Below are 21,252 nucleotides of genomic sequence, written 5' to 3' on the forward strand. Positions count from 1 at the left end.
TTGGGCATAGTTCCAAATTGCTCTCCAGAATGGTTGGATGCGCTCGCAGCTCCACCAACAATGAATTAGTGTTCCAACTCTCCCACATCCTCTCCAGCATTTATCATTTTCTTGTTCTGTCATGTTTGCCAATCTTATAGGTGTGATGTGGTACCTCAGAGTTGTTTTGATTTGCATCTCTCTAATCAATAGTGATTTAGATCATTTTTTCATATGATTATAGATAGCTTTAATTTCTTCCTCTGAAAATTGCCTGTTCATATCCTTTGACCATTTATCAATTGGGGAATGACTTGTATGATTATACATTTGGGTCTATTAAACACATTTTCAAAAGGAATGTATTTTAAAAGTAGTTGTTAAAAGTGTCTGTCTAAAGGGGCATCTCGGTGGTGAAGTGGATAGAGCACCGGCCCTGGAATCAGGAGGACCTGAGTTCAAATGTGGCTTCAGGCACTTACTAGCTGTGTGACCCTGGGCAAGTCACTTGACCCAGATTGCCTCGCAAAAAAAAAGGGGAGAAAAAAAAAGTGTTTGTCCAGGCTCTCAGATATGTGACCGTTACAGTCAGGTCCCAATTAGTGCAAATAATGGAATTCCTGTTTGCATTTGTGCTATTCAAAGTTATATTTATGTAAACTCTGATTATTTATTCTAGCCCAGTGGAATTATGCAGTGCGTATTCAAATAATGCAAACACTTTAGGGGATTTATTATTCATAGTATTTAGGACTTAGCTGCGTATTTTCCAAAAGAGCAAAGAAAAAATTCAAGGCGCTGAAATATAGACTGATATTGTACGTATGGACTGTCTTGTAATCTTATTTGATTCCTAGTTAGATGTTATAATTTTAAAATAATAGCACATTCATACCTCGCCTGCTTGGCATACAACTTTTCACAATTCCAATTCAGAGTGGCACAGCAAAAGAAAAATCTTTTAGAATTGACATCTGTCCTAGATTTGACTTGTTATCAGCGTAGTGACATTCATCAGCTGCCATAATACTGGGAAGCAAGATGGTTGCACTGCTCTTTTGTGAAAGAATGAGAACTTCACTGAACGGTTTACTCTGTGTTTAAGGAGTCATGTACTTTCTGGGTTTCACAATCACCGCTCTTCCTAAGACAGAGTCCTTTAGTAAAATTCACACAAGTGCGTGCTGATTCTTCACCATCATTATTTTTAAAGTGCCCATTTAGCTGTGTGACGCTGTATTGGAACTCTAAACATATGTAGTCAAATATTTAAATGTTTTTCCTTTCTTCCAAGGGAGAAGTCTGTTATCTTTAAAAATATCTTATATACATTCTGTTTTACTCATGTCTGTGATTTGGCAAGAGGAACTAGAGGAGGAAGTAGCTTTTTGTTTTGAGAAAAAGATTGATATACAAATCTGGGATTTTTTCCTAAACACACCTTTTTTAACCCTGTGATCATGGGCAAAGTGCTTATAAACTCAGTTATTTGGTTTCTAGTTTGAATAAAAAGAGATGTAGGTTTCTGATGTGAGTTATAGGTGAACAAAGTAATTTGAATGTGAAGAAAAAATGTTTATTACCTTTTCTCTCCTTAGGACATTTTTATTCCATCTCCAAGTTTGGAGCAGGGACCAAGTGACGAAAAGAACACTGAAGATAGATACAATTCCTCTTTCACAGTGGAGTGCTCTAAGACTTCACAGACTGAGGAAGGAAATCCCACTGAGGATCTTGGGCAGCCACTAATGGGAGAATCCTGTAAGCTGATGCTTTCTGGAAGTGATTGCAGCCAGTCTACAAAGATGGAGAGTTTGACCTCTCAGCAGATCGATGAAGATGCTAAGAACACGCAGACTGAAGATACGCAACCTGTATCTCAAACTCTGGAATCTAAAGTTTGTCCCACAGAAGATTCTAGTGTACTAGTGAACCAAACAAAAGACAGTCAAGAAGAGCTGAGTGAAAACTGTAAAAAGACAGAAGATGCTGTAAAAACTACAAATGAAATGATCATTTCAGCCACTGAATGCAAAACCAGAGAAGAGATGGAACATGTTTGTGTTGATTTTACATGTGATTCAGGAAGCCAAGTACTTCTTTCTGAGAGTCTTTCGTCTGAGGCTGTTTCTGAGGCTCTTCCGTCTGAGGCTCTTCCGTCTGAGGTTCTTCCCTCTGAGGCTGTTTCGTCTGAGGCTGTTCCGTCTGAGGCTGTTCCGTCTGAGGCTGTTCCGTCTGAGGCTGTTCCGTCTGAGGTTCTTCCGTCTGAGGCTGTTCCATCTGAGGCTGTTTCATCTGAGGCTGTTGCGTCTGAGGCCCACTTAAATGCATTAGATCAGGAGGTCTCTGTGGAGGCTAAACAATATCACACAGAGAAGAGGTCTTCAATTTCTGAGGTTGAAGAAATTCCTGAAACCCCTTGTGAAAGTCAAGAGGAGGGGCAGAAAGAAGAGAAAGAAAACAGGGAGAGTAGCCCACTCCATCCCTCTCTGATTCAGACTCAGTCACCAGGATTATGCCTCCAAGAAAAAATCCCAGATCAAGAGTACCAAGGAGCTATGGAAGTTAATACTAGTGTCAGTGGTAGTGATTCTCCAAAAAAACTGAAAATGCATGATGAAGAACTGGAACAGAAGGACCCAGAGGCTGGGGGAGAGGCCACCTCAGAAAGCTGTGGTGTCATTGTAGAAGAGAAAGCCACAAAAGATGAGTCCTCAGCTGATATTGCCTCTCAGCCTGTTGTGGGAGAAGAGGCCCACGAAGATACTCATTCTTGTGTGGACGTTGATCCAGGAATAGAACTGGGTGCTAAGAACAGTCTAGATGCTAAGGGAGAGAAGAGCCAAGAATCTGACGAGAATCTGGAATCACTTACTGAGAAGGAGAACCCTCAGCACTCTCCAGTGTCTTTAGAAAGAGTAGATGATATACTGAGAACTGAACAGGAGAAGCAGCAGCCACAATCTCCAGGGCAAGCAGACACCTTATTAATAAAACATTCGCAAATGGATACTATAGAGGAATCAGGCAGTGAAGGAAAGACTCAGCAGCTTGGGAAAGCCGCTGACCATTGTCTTCAGAGCCCCTGTGAAAGCTCCAATGGTAAGTACGATTCATAGATACGAATGGGGACTGTTTGACTCGTTCAGCTGATGGATTGAGAAGCTTAACCAGAATTGATTTTTGAGAGGTGGGAATAGAGGGCTGAAGGTTATTATTGGAGCTAAATTCTAAAGTGGAACAGATATTAATAAACGGAATAACAATTAGCCAGTTATCAAAAATAATCATTTTTTCTAATCAGAGGTTGTCTTTACTGACTATAATTCTGGCTGCCTTATAGTCATAAAGGTTCTTGAATTTCACAAATACGTATAAATTGTACTTACCTTGCTTTTTTTAGGGGGAGAAATTGTGGAAGTGGGGTAGGGAGCACAGCTAAACTGTATTTTCAGTTGAGTCATCTAGAAATAATAAATATTCACTTAATTATTCTTCATAGAACTACAAATAGGCTCTTAATTAAATAATTTGCTAATAGTTGTTTTCTCTTCAAGAGTATTAGACTAAGTTTCTAAGTATGATTTAACAGATATATAAATCTTAGAAATTAAGACTTGAAAGATTTAATGTCCATACTTCTTCTGGGATCTATTTCAAGATTATAAATTGTTTTGAGCTGTGTCGCATACTACTGAGAGACTGCAAATAAGAACATATCATCATAGTGCTGAGGTATTCTTAATTTTTCAAAGGTTATATTAGTGGGATTATAAGCTCTGACAGGTCATTTCATGTGAAAAAGGCTTCCAGTATGGGCTTGGTGATGCCAGGTTGGCTATTAAGTGTTTATCGGGTTTTTTTTTTAATACGTAATACAGTTATTTTTCAGTTTTCAACATTAACTTCCATAAGAATTTGAATTCCAAATTTCCTCACATCTCTCCCTACCCCTCACTCCAGGACAGCATGTACCCCATGCACCCCTTCCCCTAAGTCTGTCCTCCCTTCTATCATCCTCCTCCTTTTCCCACCCCCTCTCCCTTCTGTTTTCCTATAGGGCAAAATAGTTTTCTATACCCCATTGCCTGTACATCTTATTTCCTAGTTGCATGAAAAAATTGTTAACATTAATTTTTAAAGCTTTGAGTTCCATATTCTCTTCCTCCCTCCCCACTCACCCTCACTGAGAAAGCAAGCAGTTCAATATAGCTCATCCATGTGTAGCCATGCAGAACACTTCCATGACAGTTGTGTTGGGAAAGACCAACCACATTTCTCTCTGTCCTGCCCTCCATTTATTCCATTTTCTCTCTTTACCTGTTCCCACAGTAGTACTTGCTTCTGATTATCCCTTTCCCCAATTTGATGTCCCTTCTATTATCCTCCCTCTCCTATCCCCTTTGCTCCTGCCTTCCTGTAGGGTAAAATAAATTTCCCTACCCAACTGAGTGTGTGTTATTCTCTCCTTAAGCCAGATCCCATGAGAGTAAGGCTCCCTTAGTCCTTTTCATTTCCTCCTTCCTCTCCTTCATCATAAAAGCTCTTTCTTGCCTCTTTTATGTGAGATGATTTGCTACAGTCTACCTCTCCCTTTCTCTTTCTCCCAGTACATTCCTCTCAACAGTAAATTTTATTTTTTAGGTATTTTCCATATTCAGCTCACCCTGTACCCTCTGTCTCTCTGTCTCTCTCTCTTCCTCTGTATCTATCTATCTTATCTGCCTATCTGTCTGTTTATCCATCCACACCCATATACATACCTACACATATGATATACATACACATATGCACCTACATACATACACATACACACATATAAATTCTCTCTAACTACTCTAATACTGAAAAAGGTCTCATGAATTACAAATGTTTTTCCATGTAGGAATGTAAGCAGTTCAACTTCAATGAGTTCCTTAAGGCTTCTCTTTTCTGTTTACATTTTCATATTTCTCTTGATTCTTGTATTTGAAAGTCAAATTTTCTGTTCAGCTCAGGTCTTTTCAACAAGAATACAATGCTTGGAATTCCTTTATTTCATTGAAATTCCATTTTTTTCCCTGAAGTATTGCACTCAGTTTTGCTGGGTAGGTGATTCTTGGTTTTAGTCCTCTATAATATCATATTCCAAGCTCTCTGATAACTTAGTATAGAAGCTGCTAAATCCTGTGTTCTCCTGATTGTATTTCCACAACACTTGAATTGTTTTTTTCTGTTTTTTTTTCCTGGCTGCTTGTAATATTTTTTCCTTGACCTGGGAACTCTGGAACTTGGCTACAATATTGCTAGGAGTTTTCCTTTTGGGGTCTCTTTCAGGAGGTGATCAGTGAATTCTTTCCATTTCTGTTTTACCCTCTGGTTTTAGAATATCAGGGCAGTTTTCTTTGATAATTTCTTGAAGGATGATGTCAAGGCTCTTTTTTTGATCATGGTTTTCAGGCAGACCAATAATTTTAAAATTATCTCTCTTGGATCTATTTTCCAGGTCATTTGTTTTTCCAATCACATATTTCACATTGTTTTCTATTTTTTTCATCCTTTTGGTTTTGTTTTATAATTTCTTGATTTGTTATAAAGTCATTAGCTTCCATCTCCTCCATTCTAATTTTTTTTAATTTTATTTTTCATTTTTAACACAGTTTACAACAGATAAAACAATTCAAAATTTTGGTCAGGTGATACTTCTTTTTAAAACATTTACAATATGGACCACAAAAGAATTTTTTTTTTAAACATTAACCAACTGAGACACAAATAATATTTATGTTGCTAACTTCACAAGCTCTTGACCTGATCGTCTCCACAGTATTACTAAGAATTAAAGGACTCTAACTTGTTGTTGTTGGTCTAAAGTCCTATGAATAATAGCTTAATTTTAGACTTAACCTCAGATGTTCCCCTACCAATAATCTGTAATTTAATAGATCTGATATTAAGCTTACAAACCTTTTGACTATAGGAAATTGCCAACAAGAGTAGGGACACTGCAGGGAACCAGTATCTCTCCAACTTCATGTCAATTCCAGGCAGGAGTAGATTGTGAACTTGCATTCAGCCAGGCTTAAAGTCTGCCAGGTGTCAGTGGGGAAATTGAGTCAGGAGAATCCTACTTCAGCCCATGCTGAGCAGCTGCTCTCCCACCCTTCCCATGAGATCACCTTTTGCAGCTCATGCCAGCATCTCACAGGCTTACTGGCATCATGTATTGGAGGCTCAGACTGCCTTTCTTGCTATCCATACCTGGAGTTAGACTCAGAAGAACAGTCACTTAACAGTCCCATAGCGTCTAAAAATGGCAAGTTACAATGACCAGGTTTCAAATATTGTAATTTCACTTTGGCTAAGGAACATCTTTTAGGCAAATCTGAAGTGGCTTACATGCCTTTCTATACATGTTCTAGTTCTTGATTAAATAGCCATCGTAAAATCAAATTTACCATTAAAACCTTGACTTTACAATCGAAGCCGAATTTTACCTGAGGTTACCGTCCTCTAGGAAATTTGGACTGAAATTCTTTCCCCCAAACTAAAGATGTCATTAATTTTCTGTGGTATGATATAAATTTTCATATCAAATTTAGTGAGCATGTTATTCCCTCCTTCAGCCACATGTGAAGAGAGTAGCTTCATTTTTCCCCTCTCCCCTCTCCTTTTTCTCCTCCATTGAACAAGATTTTTCTTATCTCTTTTATGAGTTATAGCCTGCCCCGTTCCATTTCTCCCTTTCTCTTTCCGGTATTTTCCTCCTTTACCCCTTAATTTTTATTTTATTTTATTTTTGTGTGAATATCATCTCTTCTGATTGAACACACCCTGTACTCTCTATCTTTATATGTGTGTGTGTGTGTGTGTGTGTGTGTGCGCGCGCGTATGTACAATCTCTCCATGTACCCAAATTACTGAAAGATTCAAGAGTTATAAATACATTCTTTCCATGTAGCAAACAGTTCAGCTTTAGAGTCTTTTTATGATTTTTCTTTCCTGTTTATCTTTTCATGCTTCTCTTGATTCTTGTCTTGGGAAGTCAGATTTTCTATACAGGTCTGGTCTTTTCCTCAGTATGAAGTGAATGATTGAAAGTCCTCTATATCATTGAATGACCATTTATTCCCTTGAAGTATTATACTCAGATTTGCTGGGTAGGTGATTCTTGGTTTTAGTCCCAGTTCCTTTGACCTCTGAAATATCCCATTCCAAGCCCTTTGATCCCTTAATGTTGAAGCTGCCAGATCCTGTGTTATCCTGATTGTATTTCCACAATACTCAAATTGCTTCTTTCTAGCTGCTTGCAGTATTTTCTCCTTGATCTGGGAACTCTGAAATTTGGCCACAATATTCCTAGGAGTTTCTCTGTTCGGGTCTCTTTCAGGAGGTGATTGGTGGATTCTTTCAATATTTATTTTTCCCTCTGGTTCTAGAATATCAGGGCAGTTTTCCTCAATAATTTCATGGAAGATAATGTCTAGGCTCTTTTTTTGATCAAGGCTTTCAGGTAGTGCCATAATTTTTAAATTGTTTCTCCTGGATCTATTTTCCAGGTCAGTTGTTTTTCCAATGAGATGTTTCACATTATCTTCTATTTTTTCAAATTTTTGGTTTTGTTTACTAACTGCTTGGTTTAATTCATAGTCATTAATTTCTCTGAATTCAGTTCTCTCTTTCAACAAATTATTCTGTTCAGTGAGCTTTTGAAACTTCTCCTTCATTAAGGTATTCTTCTCCTCATTGGCTTTTTGGACCTCTTTTGCCATTTGGGTTAGTCTATTTTTAAAGGTGTTATCTTTTTGGGTCTCCTTTAGTAAGCTGTTGATTTGTTTTTCATGATTTTCTTGCATCACTCTCATTTCCCTTCCCAATTTTTCTTCTACTTCTCCTACTTGATTTTCAGAATCCTTTTTGAGCTCTTCAATGACTTGAGTCCATTGCATATTTTTTTTTATAAGTTTTGGATGTAGAAGCCTTGACTTTTATGTCTTCCTCTGATAGTATGCTTAGATCTTGCTCATCTGAAAGGATGGGAGAAAATACCTTTTCACCAAGAAAGTAACCTTCTGTAGTCTAATTTTTTTTCCCTTTTTGGGCAGTTTCCCAGCCAATTACTTGACTTTTGAGCTCTTTGTTAAGTGGAGGATATACTATCCCAGGTTTCAGAGGTTTTGTGCAGCAACTGTTTTCTGACATATCTCTAGGCACCCATAAGTTTTCAGTTCCTCCAAAGTGGTATAATCAAGGAGAGGTGTTCACTCCTCTCCTGACCTGTGCTCTGGTCTGTGAGCAATCACAAGCACTCTTTTCTGCCCTGGAACTGTGAGTAGGATTCCCTCTGCACAGCCACCACCAGCTCTGCCACCTCAGCGCTCTTTCTCACCCCAGTGCTCCTCCTCACCCTAGGACCACCACTCATGATTGAGACTCAGATCTGCACTCAATTCCCCTACTGTCTGTAGGCTGAGAACTCCAGAAGTGCCACTTCTGCAGCAGTGGTTGCCGCTGCCCTGGGAACTGGGGTTAGACCATGTTCTCCTCTCACCCAGGTGAGAGAACTTTTTCACCGACCTTTAAAGCTGTCTTTGGCATTTTGGGGTTGAGAAATCTGGAAATCACAGCAGTTGTCAGTGCCCTGAGGCCTGCTCCAGTCCGTCTGTGCTGGCAGTTGGGTTGCATTCCATTTTGAGCCCAGTGCAATAGATCTTTCCTGTTGGCCTTCCAGGTTGTCTTGGGCTGGAAATAAGTTTTACTCTTTCATTTTGTGGCTTGTGCTGCTCTAGAATTTGTTTAGAGTCAATTTTTGCAGGTATTTCAAGGGATTTGGGGGAAGAGCTTGAGCATGTCCCTGCCTCTGTTCTGCCATCTTGGCTCTGCCCAAGTGTTTATCTTTTCCTTTTTCACTAAAAGATCATATGTTAAGCCATTGAAGGGGTTGCAGTCTGTGAGGATGGATAGAGTATCCTTCCCAATAAAATCATGGATCCTTGAGGTATGAATATCATTGCAGCGCTATGTGAGAGAGTGTAATTAGAAAAATATTTGTAAGAGACAGAAAATTGGCACTATAATGTTTCTGTGAAGCCAACTCTAGAGTTTCTAAAGGCATATTCGACATTTGGGCAATATTTCCATTATATTAATTACATAAATAGGCTCTTTTTTAAGAGTATAATTTAAAGAATTTTGACTAGTTATGGTAAGGGATACTGAGTAACTGCTTGGAATAAATTGTGTAACCCAGTATTTTATTTCTCACTCATCTTTCTTTGGCTTTTTTCTTTTCTTCACCTCTTTCTGGAGAGTTTGACGCAGCACTTTTGTCTTTAGTACTTTCTTCTTGTTAAGTGTTTTTTAACACTGCCCTCTTAGGGTTTTCCTCCATCTGTTAGATCCCTCCTTGTGCTCTTTTACCGGATCCTCATTTGTGGCACGCCGCTGTAGGTGCGCGTCGCCGTGGGTGTCCCGCAGGGCCCTGTCTTATAGCTCTGTTTCTTCCCTTGGTCTTCTCATCAGCTCCCATGGCTGTAATGATCATGTCTACGTTGGTGATTCTGATTTTGCCCTTACTTTTCTGCCGACTTCTATTCTTGCATTTTCAGTTGTCTTTTAAACACTTCAGACTAGCTATCCAGTAGACATATTAAACTCAACATATCCAAAACAGAACTCACTTTCTTGCCCTCTGAATCTCCCCTTCCCCTTGCCTTCCCTACTACTGTTGAGGGCACCACAGTCTTCCCAGTACTTCCAACTTGAAACCTGGGTGTAATCCTGGACTCCTTACTATCTCTCACCCCCCATATCCAATCTAGTTCTGATACTGCTGCTGCCCTGGTACAGGCCTTCATTGTCATTATCATTTTGCACTTGATCTATGATAAAAGTCTGCTGGTTTGTCTGCAGGTCTTTCCCTGTTCTAGTCTTTTCTCATCTCCTTTGCAGTATCTTCATCCAGGTCACGCCCATTAATTGTGGGTGATGCCCAAGGCTCTTCCCTTCTTTCTTTTTGCTATTTTGCTTGGTGATTTTTCCCAACTCCAATGGGTTCAGCTATCGTCTCTATACTTAAGATTCCCACATCTCTTTATTCAGCCCTAACCTTTCTGTTGACCTTTCTTGGACATCTCAAACTGGGTGTTCTGTCGACATCTTAAACTTAGTATGTCCATGACTGAAGGCATTCTCTTTTCCCCAAAGCCTCCACTATTCCCAACTTACATACTACTATCAAGAGCACCATTTATTTTGACTCCTGACCTGGTTGTTATTCTTTCCCCTTACTTCCTCTTTTCCTTCTAACCCCATCATATTTCATCAGTTGCCAAGTCTTGTTGATTCTGCCTTTGTCCCTTCTCTGACCCTTGAACCCCCTTGGTATAGGCCCTTGTGTATTCCTCTCCCTGGCCTCCTTGCTGTTCCTCCCATATGACGCTTCATAATTCCACTTGGCATTTTTACTGACTTGTCTCCCAGGCTTGGAATTTTATTCTTCTTCATCTCGATCTCTTGATCTTACCTTCCCCAGAAAACCTTTCCACATCCCTCTTAATGCTACTGCCTTTCTTCTCTTGATAGTCTCTAATATAGTTTGTGTATATCCTGTTTGTGTACAGTTGTTTGCATGGTTTCCCCTGTTGTAAAGTGTGAGCTCTTGGAGAGAGGGGATTTTTTTCCTTCTTTGTCTCCCCAGTGCTTAGCACTGTCATGGATATGTACTAGGTGCTTCATACATATTTGAGGACTGTGATGGATGTATATTAAAAGATGTGTGGTTTTATTACATAAGTACAGTAGTTTGAATTTCGGTGATTAGGCTAAGAAAATGTTAGGCCTTCTATGTTCACTTTTTTTTATCATAGTTTCTAAGGTACTTTAAGATGCTTAATAAAAGTTCTTTTAAGGAGTTAAAGCATTTTTCTTGAGCTTATTTTTAATATTGATCTGCTCTAGCAAATCTTTTCTTCATAGAAAAACTTGTGCATACCTTTTTCAGAATTTTCATAAATTCTGAATTAATGAAGTCTTGAATCAACTATGCTCAGTTTTGAGATTGAATATTGAGAAAAAGTTTTAAAGGGTTCACATTAGAACAATAAATCCAAATAAAGCGCTGAAAAATTGTATTTGGTGAGAAATTAAGGAAATTGGGACTGTTTAATTTGGAGAACAGAAGGCTAAGAAGCCGAAGTTTTTTAGGGGAAATTGCCACTAGGGATCAGGTGAAACAGCTGGGCTATTTATCCTGAAGAAGAGAGAACTTGGGTGGGGTAGGACAGCAACATAGCTGTTCTCAACTATTTAAAGCATTATCTTGTTATACAGAAGAGGGATTAGATTTGGTTCATAGCCTCAAAGAGCAAGACTGGGGTGGAATGGAATTTCCACTGCACAGAAATTACATGGAAGTGGTTTAAAGCTCTTTCATAAAAGAAAGATTTCAAAGATTACACTAACAAGTCACGGTCCAAATGGAATAGGCTTGGGCGGGATAGGTTACTGAGCTCTCAGTCAATGGAAGTCTTCAAGTAGAGCCTTGATAGACTTGATTACTTATTGGGAGCATTACAGATTTATGTTTGAATAAGGGTTGCACTAGATGACTTTTGAGATTCCTTACAAATCAGCAAGTTTCTGATTTTATGACGTATGTAACTAGGATATTGTGACATGCTAGCAGTGTGCTAGCTACTCTAGTCAAAAAGAACCAGATGTTGGACATCATTAGGAGGATTATTTAGAAACAAAGTAAACAATCTTAGCCTACTCTTAATACCACTTGGAACTCTGGTTGCTGCATTTCAGTAGACAAACAGTACTGAAGAATGTCCACAGAAAGGCAATGAAAGTGAGTAAAGGAATATAGAGAGTCTTTTTATTATTGAGAATAACCTAATGAAAATTGTTTCCTTAATTTGCTTTCAATTTTTTTGAAATCTCTTTGATTTTTAGAATTTCTATTTTGGTTTTAAAATTTTTGGTTTTCTAGTTTTTTGGTTTTCCCAGTTCATTGATCTATTTGATTATTTAGTTTGGAAATATAAAGCCTGAGAAGTCTAGTTTTGATTGAAATCTGCAAAATTATGAAGACTATGGATAAGGTGAACTTGTAAACGGTAGCTGAGGTGCTGGAGTGAATAGCGCACCTGGCCTGCAGTTAGTTAGATCTGAATTCAAATTTGGCCTCAGACACACTGTTGTGCTTGTCCTCCATTTTTGAAGAGGACCATGACATCAGAGAAATGATGACATGACTTGAACTTGACTTTGTTTTGAGTGAGGGAGGGCTGTGCAGGTCACCAGCCTCCCTTCTCCTCCAGAGCTGTCTGAATCATCAGCATGACTGGAGATGACCCAGGATGCACTGGGAGACTTTGGCCTTTTAGGCTAAGGCCTTTTCAGGTACTCATTGAAAATGAGGTCATGTCCATTCAGTGAATAGGCTTCTTTAAAAAGTAGTCAAGGGAATAGCTCCTTTAATAGAAAATAATAAGTAGATAAATCGTGCTGGGAGGGGCAGGAGTCTCAGGCCTGTTGTTTCAAAGAGAAACTTACTATTTACATTCACTCTAAGCCAGGAGGTTCCAAAACAGCTATTGAGTGAAGATTGGACAAGGACCCTTCATTGTTCAGTCCATGGGCTTCAGAGTGCACGGCGTCTAAGGTTTTAGGGGAGACAAGAAAGAAGGAAAGAAAAGGGGAAGGAATCTAGCCAATGCAGTGTACCCCAAGTTAACTGATCAACTTCTGGCAACCAAAATTTACCTTCTTTGGGAGAGAAGGAAAAGGGAGAGGGCTAGGTTGATGAGCTGAGTTGCCCAGATGGCTGAGTCCCCATTTAGGCAGCTTAGTCTACTCACAGGTTGTATTTGTCCTTTGTTTTCAAAGAGAATCATGACATCATAGAAATGATGACATGACTTTCTCTTGACTTTGTTTTGAGTGAGGGAGTGCTGTGCAAGTCACCAGCCTCGCTTCTCCTCCTGAGCCATCCCTCAGACACGTACTACCTGTCTGAACCGGGTCAAGTCTCTTAACCCTGCTTGCCTACATTTTATCTTCTGTAAAATGAACTAGAAAAGGAAATGGCAAAGCACTCTAGTATCTTTTCTAAGAAAACTCCAAATGGGGTCACAACATGTCAGGTAAGACTGAAAAAGCTCAGCAGCCACAAAGCTGAACTTGCAATAACTTCTAATAAATAATTGGAAAAATTGTTTATATTATTTAGAATCTCAGTATAATACTAAAAATAAGGGACAGAATATAGATTTAAACCAACAAAGGAAGTACTAATACTTCACACACTACATTGCGCATTTACACAAATTAATTTATATGACTAGTTAAAGGGGTAATTGGGCAAAAAAAAAATTGTAAGTAACTCCTGGGTTGATATAAACTATTTCATGAGTGCCAGGCTAAAAATAAATTAAGGCAAACTGTAATTTACATATTGATATGACTGAAAGATATCTATATAGGTATATATAGATAAATATATGTAACCATGCTCTCCCACAAATTATTCTTTGGTATTACCATCAGACACAAAATATTAGAATAGCTGGACTATTGGTCCTTCCCATTATGGGAATATATTGTATTATTATTATATACATTATTATATACAATATTATTATATTATATTGTATTATTGCAGTATAAGAACAAATGGTGACCAACTGTTTTCCATCTTCCCAGAGGATAAGAAAAGAGGAAATGAGTTTATATTTAACAAGGGGTTAGAGATAAAAGAGAGCTTTCCATCAGTGTACCCAACACTGAATTGGGCTAAATGAATGGTTATGGATTTACCTTTCTTGAGAGGCTTTAGAAATATAGTAAATTTCCAAGTGCCTGGGGCATTTGGTATTAAATTCTTCCTCCTTTCCCCACTTCTAATTCTTCCTTATTCTATAAAAGAAGCCCATTTAAGGCCATCAGTCAATCTGCTAACATAGTCTATGGAGATCTGGGGAAGAAAGAACTTGATGGTTTTAATTCTAACTATAGGGAAGAAATGCTATGAGAAACTTAGAATATATCAGATATGAGTATGGACAATTTTTAGCAAACTCGGTGTGAGAAGGCTTCCCCTACCACAACGGTAACGCTATGTTTGGTGTGATAGAAAAGAGGGTTGGATTTTAAATCCTGACTCTGCTGCTTACTATTTATGTGACCTTAACTATTTTGAGTCTTAGTTTTCTCATTTGTAGTATTTGGGGTGGGGTGTGAACTAAATCATGAATTCTTAAAGTGTGGTCCGAGAGATCCCTGAGATCCTTATTTTCATAGTAATACTAAGATGTTTTCATTTCTAATATGGTAAAGACTGGTGGATATGACCGATATAAACAAAAGCTCTTTAGGGAGAGTCCTCAGAAATTTTTGAACATGTGAGGGGTCCTGAGACCATGAAATCTGAGACTGAATTACTTGTAAGGTTCCTTCCAGCGCTAAATCTGTGACCCGGTGATCCAAATGAATAGTCCAGCATGTGCCTCTTGAGGAAAACTCAAACCTGAGGAGAAATGGTGTAAATTGCAGGATTTTGGGTCCTATACTCCTTTTATTTTGTTTAAAAAATTTTTCTTGTGAAAGTATCACTTATTCTTTGGTTTTTTATTGTGGAATCATAGCTTTTAAAGAAAAGATTTATCCTCAGAATTGTAACATTGTGAACATGGCATCCAAATAAAAATTGCGGTTATTTGTTTAAAAAACAAAAGAAATGACTCATGTCAAAGTCCACATTGTTTCAGAAAGAAGTAGGCTTACCTACTTAGGATTTTTTTTTTCGTCTACTCTTGTGGATGTTGTGTGTTAATTAAAGGTGAAAAATATTTTGTTGTTGTTTTTGTAAACGCAAATCAAACAAACTAAAGTAACTAACAGATAACAATTATCTGGGAAAATTCTGGGAAAAAAATCCTTACATTCAAATTATTTTTAGAGAAGTCTGAAAACTTTTTTTCCTAACCTAAATTGTACATATCCCACATAAATTCATGAAAGTTTAAGGTTGAAATGCTTCTTTTACTCCATAATATTTGGGATGAAAATTTGATGACTTTTAAATTAAGAATACATTGTATTCCTATAGTAATAGCTTCTAATCAAGGCATTTAAAACACTTTCATAATATATTTATGCTTTGGCAAATTAGTAATTTCTCCTTAGTTATAGATGTTCTTTTCACCTGCACATGTTAAACACTGAACAGCATTACATAAAAATATGAAGTTGAGCACATCGTAGCTGATTGGAAATGTTTATTATTTCAGAATCTGCTGTCTGTATGTAGCTCGATCAGAAGCTGGTAACAATTTATGATCAGTTTTAGAGGTTAAATTTAACATGGAGTTAGAAAAAAAGAATAAAGGTGAGATGACAGTATTTTGTGCTATTACAACAGCTTTTACTCAGCCTATTTATTATAAGATAGAGGCAAAAGTAAGTATGTTGACTGCTTATTTACCATGTCTTGGAGAAGTTTAACTGATGAAAGCAATCACTATAACAAGGAGACCTAAATAGCCCAGAAATTGCCGTAGCCAGCAAGGATTTTATTTGCTTGGCTAGTGGATCCTTTTAGAGAGTGTGCTTATTGGCGAAATGTTATGAGGAGAATGAGCGAAGATTATGTGTAGCAGTCTCACAGAACAGTGAACAGTGAAGGGTGGAGAGAAAAACATATCTGCACGAAGTCTGGCCTGAGACCCAGCTAAGGCTGATCATTGAAATAATGTTAGTAACACTGGAGGAGTGACAGTTAGATGTGAAATGGAATAGATCCATTTTCTTTGATTTAATTTACATCTTCATTACTGTTATATTCTTAATTTGACAGCTCAGAGTATGTTCTATTCCATGAAGAAGTGGGATGGCCATTCAAGAAAATGAACTTGGAAAGAATGGTTTATTGTTGTTTAGTCCTTTTAGTCATGTCTGATTTTTCGTGACTGCATTTGGGGTTTTCTTGGCAAAGATACTGAAGGCGTTTGCCATTTCCTTCTTTAGCTCATTTTACAGGTGAGGAAGCTGATGAATTAAGTCGTCTGCCCATACTTAGTATCTGAGGTTGGATTTGAACTCAGGTCTTCCTATTTGTAGGCCCAATACTCTTATGTACAGCTGCCTGCCCCTACGGGGTACCTTAGAAGGTTTTAATTTACATTTCTCTAGTCAAGATTGATTTAGAGCATTTTTTAATATTACTATAGATAGCTTTTATTTCTTTAGAAAACTGCCTGTTCATATCCTTGGACCATTTTTCGGTTGGGAAATGGCTCTTATTTTTTAAAATTTGACTCTGTTCCCTCTATGTTTGAGAGATGAGGCTTTTATCAGGAAAAATTTGTGATTTTTCCTCCCCAGTTTCTTTGCTTTCCTTCTAATCTTGACTGCATTTGTTTTCTTTGTGCAAAACTGTTTTAATTTTATATAAAAAAATGATCTGTTTTACTTTCTGCAGCCCTTTCAATCTGTTGTTTGGTCATAAATTCTTTCCTTATTCATGGATCTGATAGGTAAAAATTTTCCATGCTCACCTAATTTGCTCATGATGTCACCATTTATGTCTAAACCATGTACCCATTTTGGCCTTATCTTGGTACACATCGTGAGATGTATTCTCACATTGTGAAAAGCTATATCTAGTTTCTGCCAAACTGCTTTCCAGTTTTCTCAGCAATTTTTGTCAGTTAGTGGATCTTTGGGTTTATCGAACACTACATTACAATGGTCGTTTCCTACTACGCATTGTGTACCTATCTGTTGCACTCAACCACCACTCTGTTTCTTAGCCAGTACCAGATTGTTTCCATGACTACCACTTTGCAATTGAGTTTGAAAGCCGGTGCTACTGGGCTGCCTTCCTTAACATTTTGTTCATTGATTCCCTTGATAATTGATGTTTTGTTCTTCTAGATGAATTTTGTTACCGTTTTTTTCTGGCTCTATCAAATAATTTTTTTTGATTGGTAAGGTACTGGATAATTAATTTAGGTAGATTTATCATTTTTATTATATTGGCTTGGCCTACCCATGCATTTAACATTTTTCCAGTTAGTTAGATCTGTTTGTATTTGTGTGGAAAGTGTTTTGTAATGGTGCTCCTAAAATTCCTGGGAGTTCTTGGCAGCCAGAAGCCCAAGTATTTTATGTTGCTTGTGGTTATTTTAAATAGAATTTTTCTTTTTATCTTTTCCTGCTTGGTTTTGCTAGTAATATATAGAAATGCTGCATGTGTTTTATATCCTGCAACTTTGCTAGATTTGTGAATTGTTTCAATTTGTTTTTTAGTAGATTCTCTCAAGTTAAGTATACCATTATCTGCAAAAAGAAATAGTTTTATTTCTTCATTGACTATTCTTATTCCTGCAATTTCTTTTTCTTGTCTTATTTTTATAGCTAGCATTTCTAGCACAGTATTGAATAATGTGATAATGGACATCCCTGTTTCACCCCTTATCTTCTTGAAAAGGCTTGTATTTTATTCTCATTACAGATAATGTTTGCTCTTGAGTTTAGAAAAATATTACTTGTCATTTTAAGAAAAGTTTTATTTATTTCTGTGTTTTCCAGTGTTTTTAATAGGAATGAGTGTTGTATTTTGTTGAGTTTTTTGCATCTGCTGATATAATCACAGTCATTTGATTTTTGTTGCGTTTGTTATTGATGTAGTCAGTTACTTTAATTTCATCTTAATTGGTTACACATTCATCCTTTTCATTTTTGCTACTGAAAAGAAACCAGATTCACCAGTGACTTATTTCAGTGTTTTGTTGTTGCTGTTTTACATTAAATTTTATTAATCTCCTTTGATTTTTCAGGATTTCTATTTTGTGGATTTTTAATTTGTTCTTTTTCTAGTCTTCTACTTGCATATCTAGTCCATTTCATTTTATTTAGTAGTTTAGTTTTTTAAACTTGCAGTTTTATTAATTTCTTCTTTGATTTTCACGATTTCTATTTTGTTGTTTAATTAAATATTTTTAATTTGTTTTTTTAGTAGCATATCCACTTCACTGATTTCCTTTTTCTCTCTTTTATTGATTTAAGCACTTAGAGATATAAATTTTCTCTTAAATAGTGCTTTGGCTGCATCCCAGAAATTTTGGTATATTGTCTTATTGTTACCATTATCTTTAATTAAATGATTGATTGTTTCTGGATTTGTTCTTTGATCTATTCATTCTTTAAGGTTAGATAATTTAGTTTCCAACTTTTAATTTGACTTCAAAGACCCTTTATTGAATGCATTTTTTATTGCATGATTGATGTTCTGAAATGGGGTGCATTGAATATTTGTTTTCCTATATTTGTTAATGAAGTTTTTATGCCCTAATACGTGGTCAGTTTTCGTGGTGCCATGTAGAACTATGAAAATGGTATACTCCTTTTTATTCTGATCCAGTCTTTCCCACCTAATTTTTCTAAAATTATATTTATCTCCCTAATTTCCTTCTTATTTATTTTGTGGTTAGATTTATCCAGGTCTGAGAAGAGTAAAGTGAGGTCCCTCACTAGTATAGTTTTACTGTGTTTCCTCTTGTGTTTCATTTAATTTCAGTTTTAAGAATTTGAATGCTGTGCCATTTGGTGTTTATACGTTTAATATTGATTTCATTTTCTATGCTACCTTTTAGCAAAATATAGTTTCCTTGATTGGCCCAGGATGCAAAGGGAGACCTTGGCCCCTTTAGGCCAAGGTCTATTCAGGTACAAAGTCTCCCAATGCATCCTGGGTCATCTCCAGTCATCCTGATGAATATCTGGTCACTAGATTCAGATGGCTCTGGAGGAGAAGTGAGGCTGGTGACCTGCACAGCCCTCCCTCACTCAAAATAAAGTCAGGTGCAAGTCATGTCATCATTTCTATGATAGCATGGTCTTCTTCAGCAACGAAGGATGAACATAACAACAGCAGCATTTCCCTGATTAGTATGTATTTTAATGAGGTGTAATTTTCCTTTTGCTTTGAGGTCATGGCTACTGCTCCAGCCTTTTGTACTTTAGTTGAAGTATCATAGATTCTGCTCCAGCCTCTTATTTTAGCTTTGTGTCTTTCTGTTACAAGTGTGTCTCTCCCAAACAACTCATATTGAATTCTGGTTCCTAAGCCATTTTGCCCTTTGCTTCTGTTTTGTGCATAAATTCATCTCATGCACGTTCACAGTCAGGATTGATTACTGTTTATTTCCCTCCATCCTCTTGTCTTTATGCTTTTCTGTCTTCACCCTTTCACCCTCTTCTTGCTTCTGTTCTTCCCTCTTTGAACCAGTTCAGATGAGAGTGAGGTTCAAGTCTTGTTTGTGTCTCTCTAGTTATTCTCCCCATTCTGTCCCCTTGCATGACTCTTGTGAGATAATGCTCCTTATTCTTCCTTTCCCTTCCTTCTTTTCCCAGCACATCTTTCTTTCTCACCCATCCATTTTTCTTTTGAGTCCATCCCAACATATTAGATTCACACTTAGCCTTCAGTTTAAGTAGGCTCCTAAACTCCCTTAGTTGTCTTAGGCTCTAGATGTGTCCCCTTCATTTTCGGTAATGTAAACCATTTAACCTTGTTAAATTCCTTAGAATTTCTCGCTCATGTTTACCTTTTTATATTTCTCTTGAAACTTTTGTTTTATCAAATTTTCTCTCCAGCTCTAATTGTTTTCATCAGGAATGCAATCCTCTGTTTCATTCAAGTCTGTTCCTCTCTTCCCTTTCCGCCTTTCATTGTGTGATAATGCTCAGTTTTGCCAGGTAGTTTTTGGTTCTTTTTTTATATTTATCCTAGCTCCTTTGCCTTCTGGAATACCATATTCTAAACCCTCTGCTCCCTAAGTCTTGTTATCCTCTCTGTGGTGTTTAAATTCTTTTTCTTCCCTGCTGCTTTCTGTATTTTCTCCTTGACCCTAGAAGCTTTAAAATTTGGCTGTGATGTTCCTGGGCATTTTCATTTTGTGATCTCTTTTAGGAGGTGTTCTTTAGTTATAAGGTATCTTGGCTGTTTTCCTTTATAATTTCTTGATATGTGAGGTCTAGGCTCTTTTTTTGATCATGACTTTCAGATAGTCCAATGATTTTAAAATTATCTCTCCATGATCTATTTTCCGGGTTAGTCTTTTTCCTATGAGATGTTTGATATGTTCTTTTGATTTTGTTTTATTTTTTCTTATATCTCGTAGAGGCATTAGCTTTTACTTCACCAGTTCTGATTTTTAAGAAATTATTTTCTTCAGTGAGGTTTTGTTCTTCTTTTGCCATTTGGCCAATTGAGATTTTTAAGAGGTTTTCTTTAGTAGTTTTTTGTGCCTGTTTTACTGTTTGGCCAATTTTGAATTTTAAAGAGATATTTTCTTCAAAAATTTTTGAGCCTCCTATATCAAGCTGTTAATTCTCTTTTCATAATTTTCTTGTATTACTCCCATTTCTTTTCCCCAAATTTTCTTTATCATTATTTGATTTTCAAAATCATTTTTTTCTCATTTTTAAATCCCTTTAGTTCTCTAGGAATTCTTGTTGGGTTTGTTTCCAATCTGCAGTTTTTTCTTTGAGGCTTTACATTTAGTTTTTTTTTTTTTTCCAATTCATTGTCTCATGAATTTGTGTTTTGATTTTCTCTGTCACTATAGTAACTTTTTATTGGTTGGGTTCCTTTTTTATTTTTCATTTTCCCAGTCTGTTTCTCAGCTTTACATTTCATGTTAGAGTTGGGCTCTGCTTACCTCTGCTGATGGGTGGTGATGGTGGTGTGTGGTTTGTGGTGTGTGTGTGCGTGCGTGCGTGTGTGTGCCTGCGTGCGTGCGTGTGTGTATGTATGTGACTGTTCTGAGGTTCAGGCTTTTATGTCCTGCTATTTCACAGCTAGTTCTGGGGGACTGTGAGTTTTTGGTGCTTCCAAAGTGGTGTAATGTAGGGAGAGGTCTGATCACTGCTCTCCTGGTCTGTGTTCTGGTCCTTACCCATATAAAGCACTCCTTGCTTGTGACCACAACTCCACACCCAGGTATGGCCCCTGCTCTCCTGGGACCACAAACACCCCTCTCTTCCTTTGGAACTGCAACCCAGAATTGGAAAATGGGCAGTAGAGTTTGCAAATGGTTTCTGGTCTTCTACCCAGTAATAGTAATAAACAAGTAATCTCTTGTAATATCTTTCTGACTAGATGTTTAATCTACTTAGTGTCTCTGGGAATCAAGCACTCCCAATATTTCCCATTGCTGCTGCCACCACAATAGGTGTCACTTCTGCCTTTAAAATATATATATTTTCCTACACACACACCTA

General features: G+C 37.3%; 1 protein-coding gene and 1 long non-coding RNA gene across 15 annotated transcripts in view; one reads left to right on the plus strand and one right to left on the minus strand.

Annotated features, from left to right (window-relative positions):
- The window catches only part of LOC140514438 (uncharacterized), a 32,977-nt gene extending 19,850 nt beyond the window's left edge, over window positions 1–13,127 (minus strand). Inside the window, exons 1-2 of the long non-coding RNA XR_011970620.1 lie at window positions 12,730–13,127; window positions 3,369–3,443 (exon numbers count right to left, since the gene is read on the minus strand). This is a non-coding gene — a long non-coding RNA (uncharacterized lncRNA). The remainder of the gene's footprint in view (window positions 1–3,368; window positions 3,444–12,729) is intronic.
- LOC140514418 (TP53-binding protein 1-like) overlaps window positions 1–21,252 on the plus strand; it is a 130,669-nt gene that overhangs the window by 37,671 nt on the left and 71,746 nt on the right. For all 14 annotated transcript variants that reach the window (XR_011970594.1, XR_011970595.1, XR_011970596.1 and 11 more), the window contains one exon: window positions 1,578–3,081. Coding sequence is in view for 11 of the 14 variants with exons in the window: in XM_072624740.1 (XP_072480841.1) it covers window positions 1,578–3,081 (1,504 nt within the window). In the remaining 3 variants the exon portion in view is untranslated. The remainder of the gene's footprint in view (window positions 1–1,577; window positions 3,082–21,252) is intronic.

Source organism: Notamacropus eugenii, chromosome 7 (genome assembly GCF_028372415.1).
Source record: "Notamacropus eugenii isolate mMacEug1 chromosome 7, mMacEug1.pri_v2, whole genome shotgun sequence".
NCBI lineage: Eukaryota > Metazoa > Chordata > Mammalia > Diprotodontia > Macropodidae > Notamacropus > Notamacropus eugenii.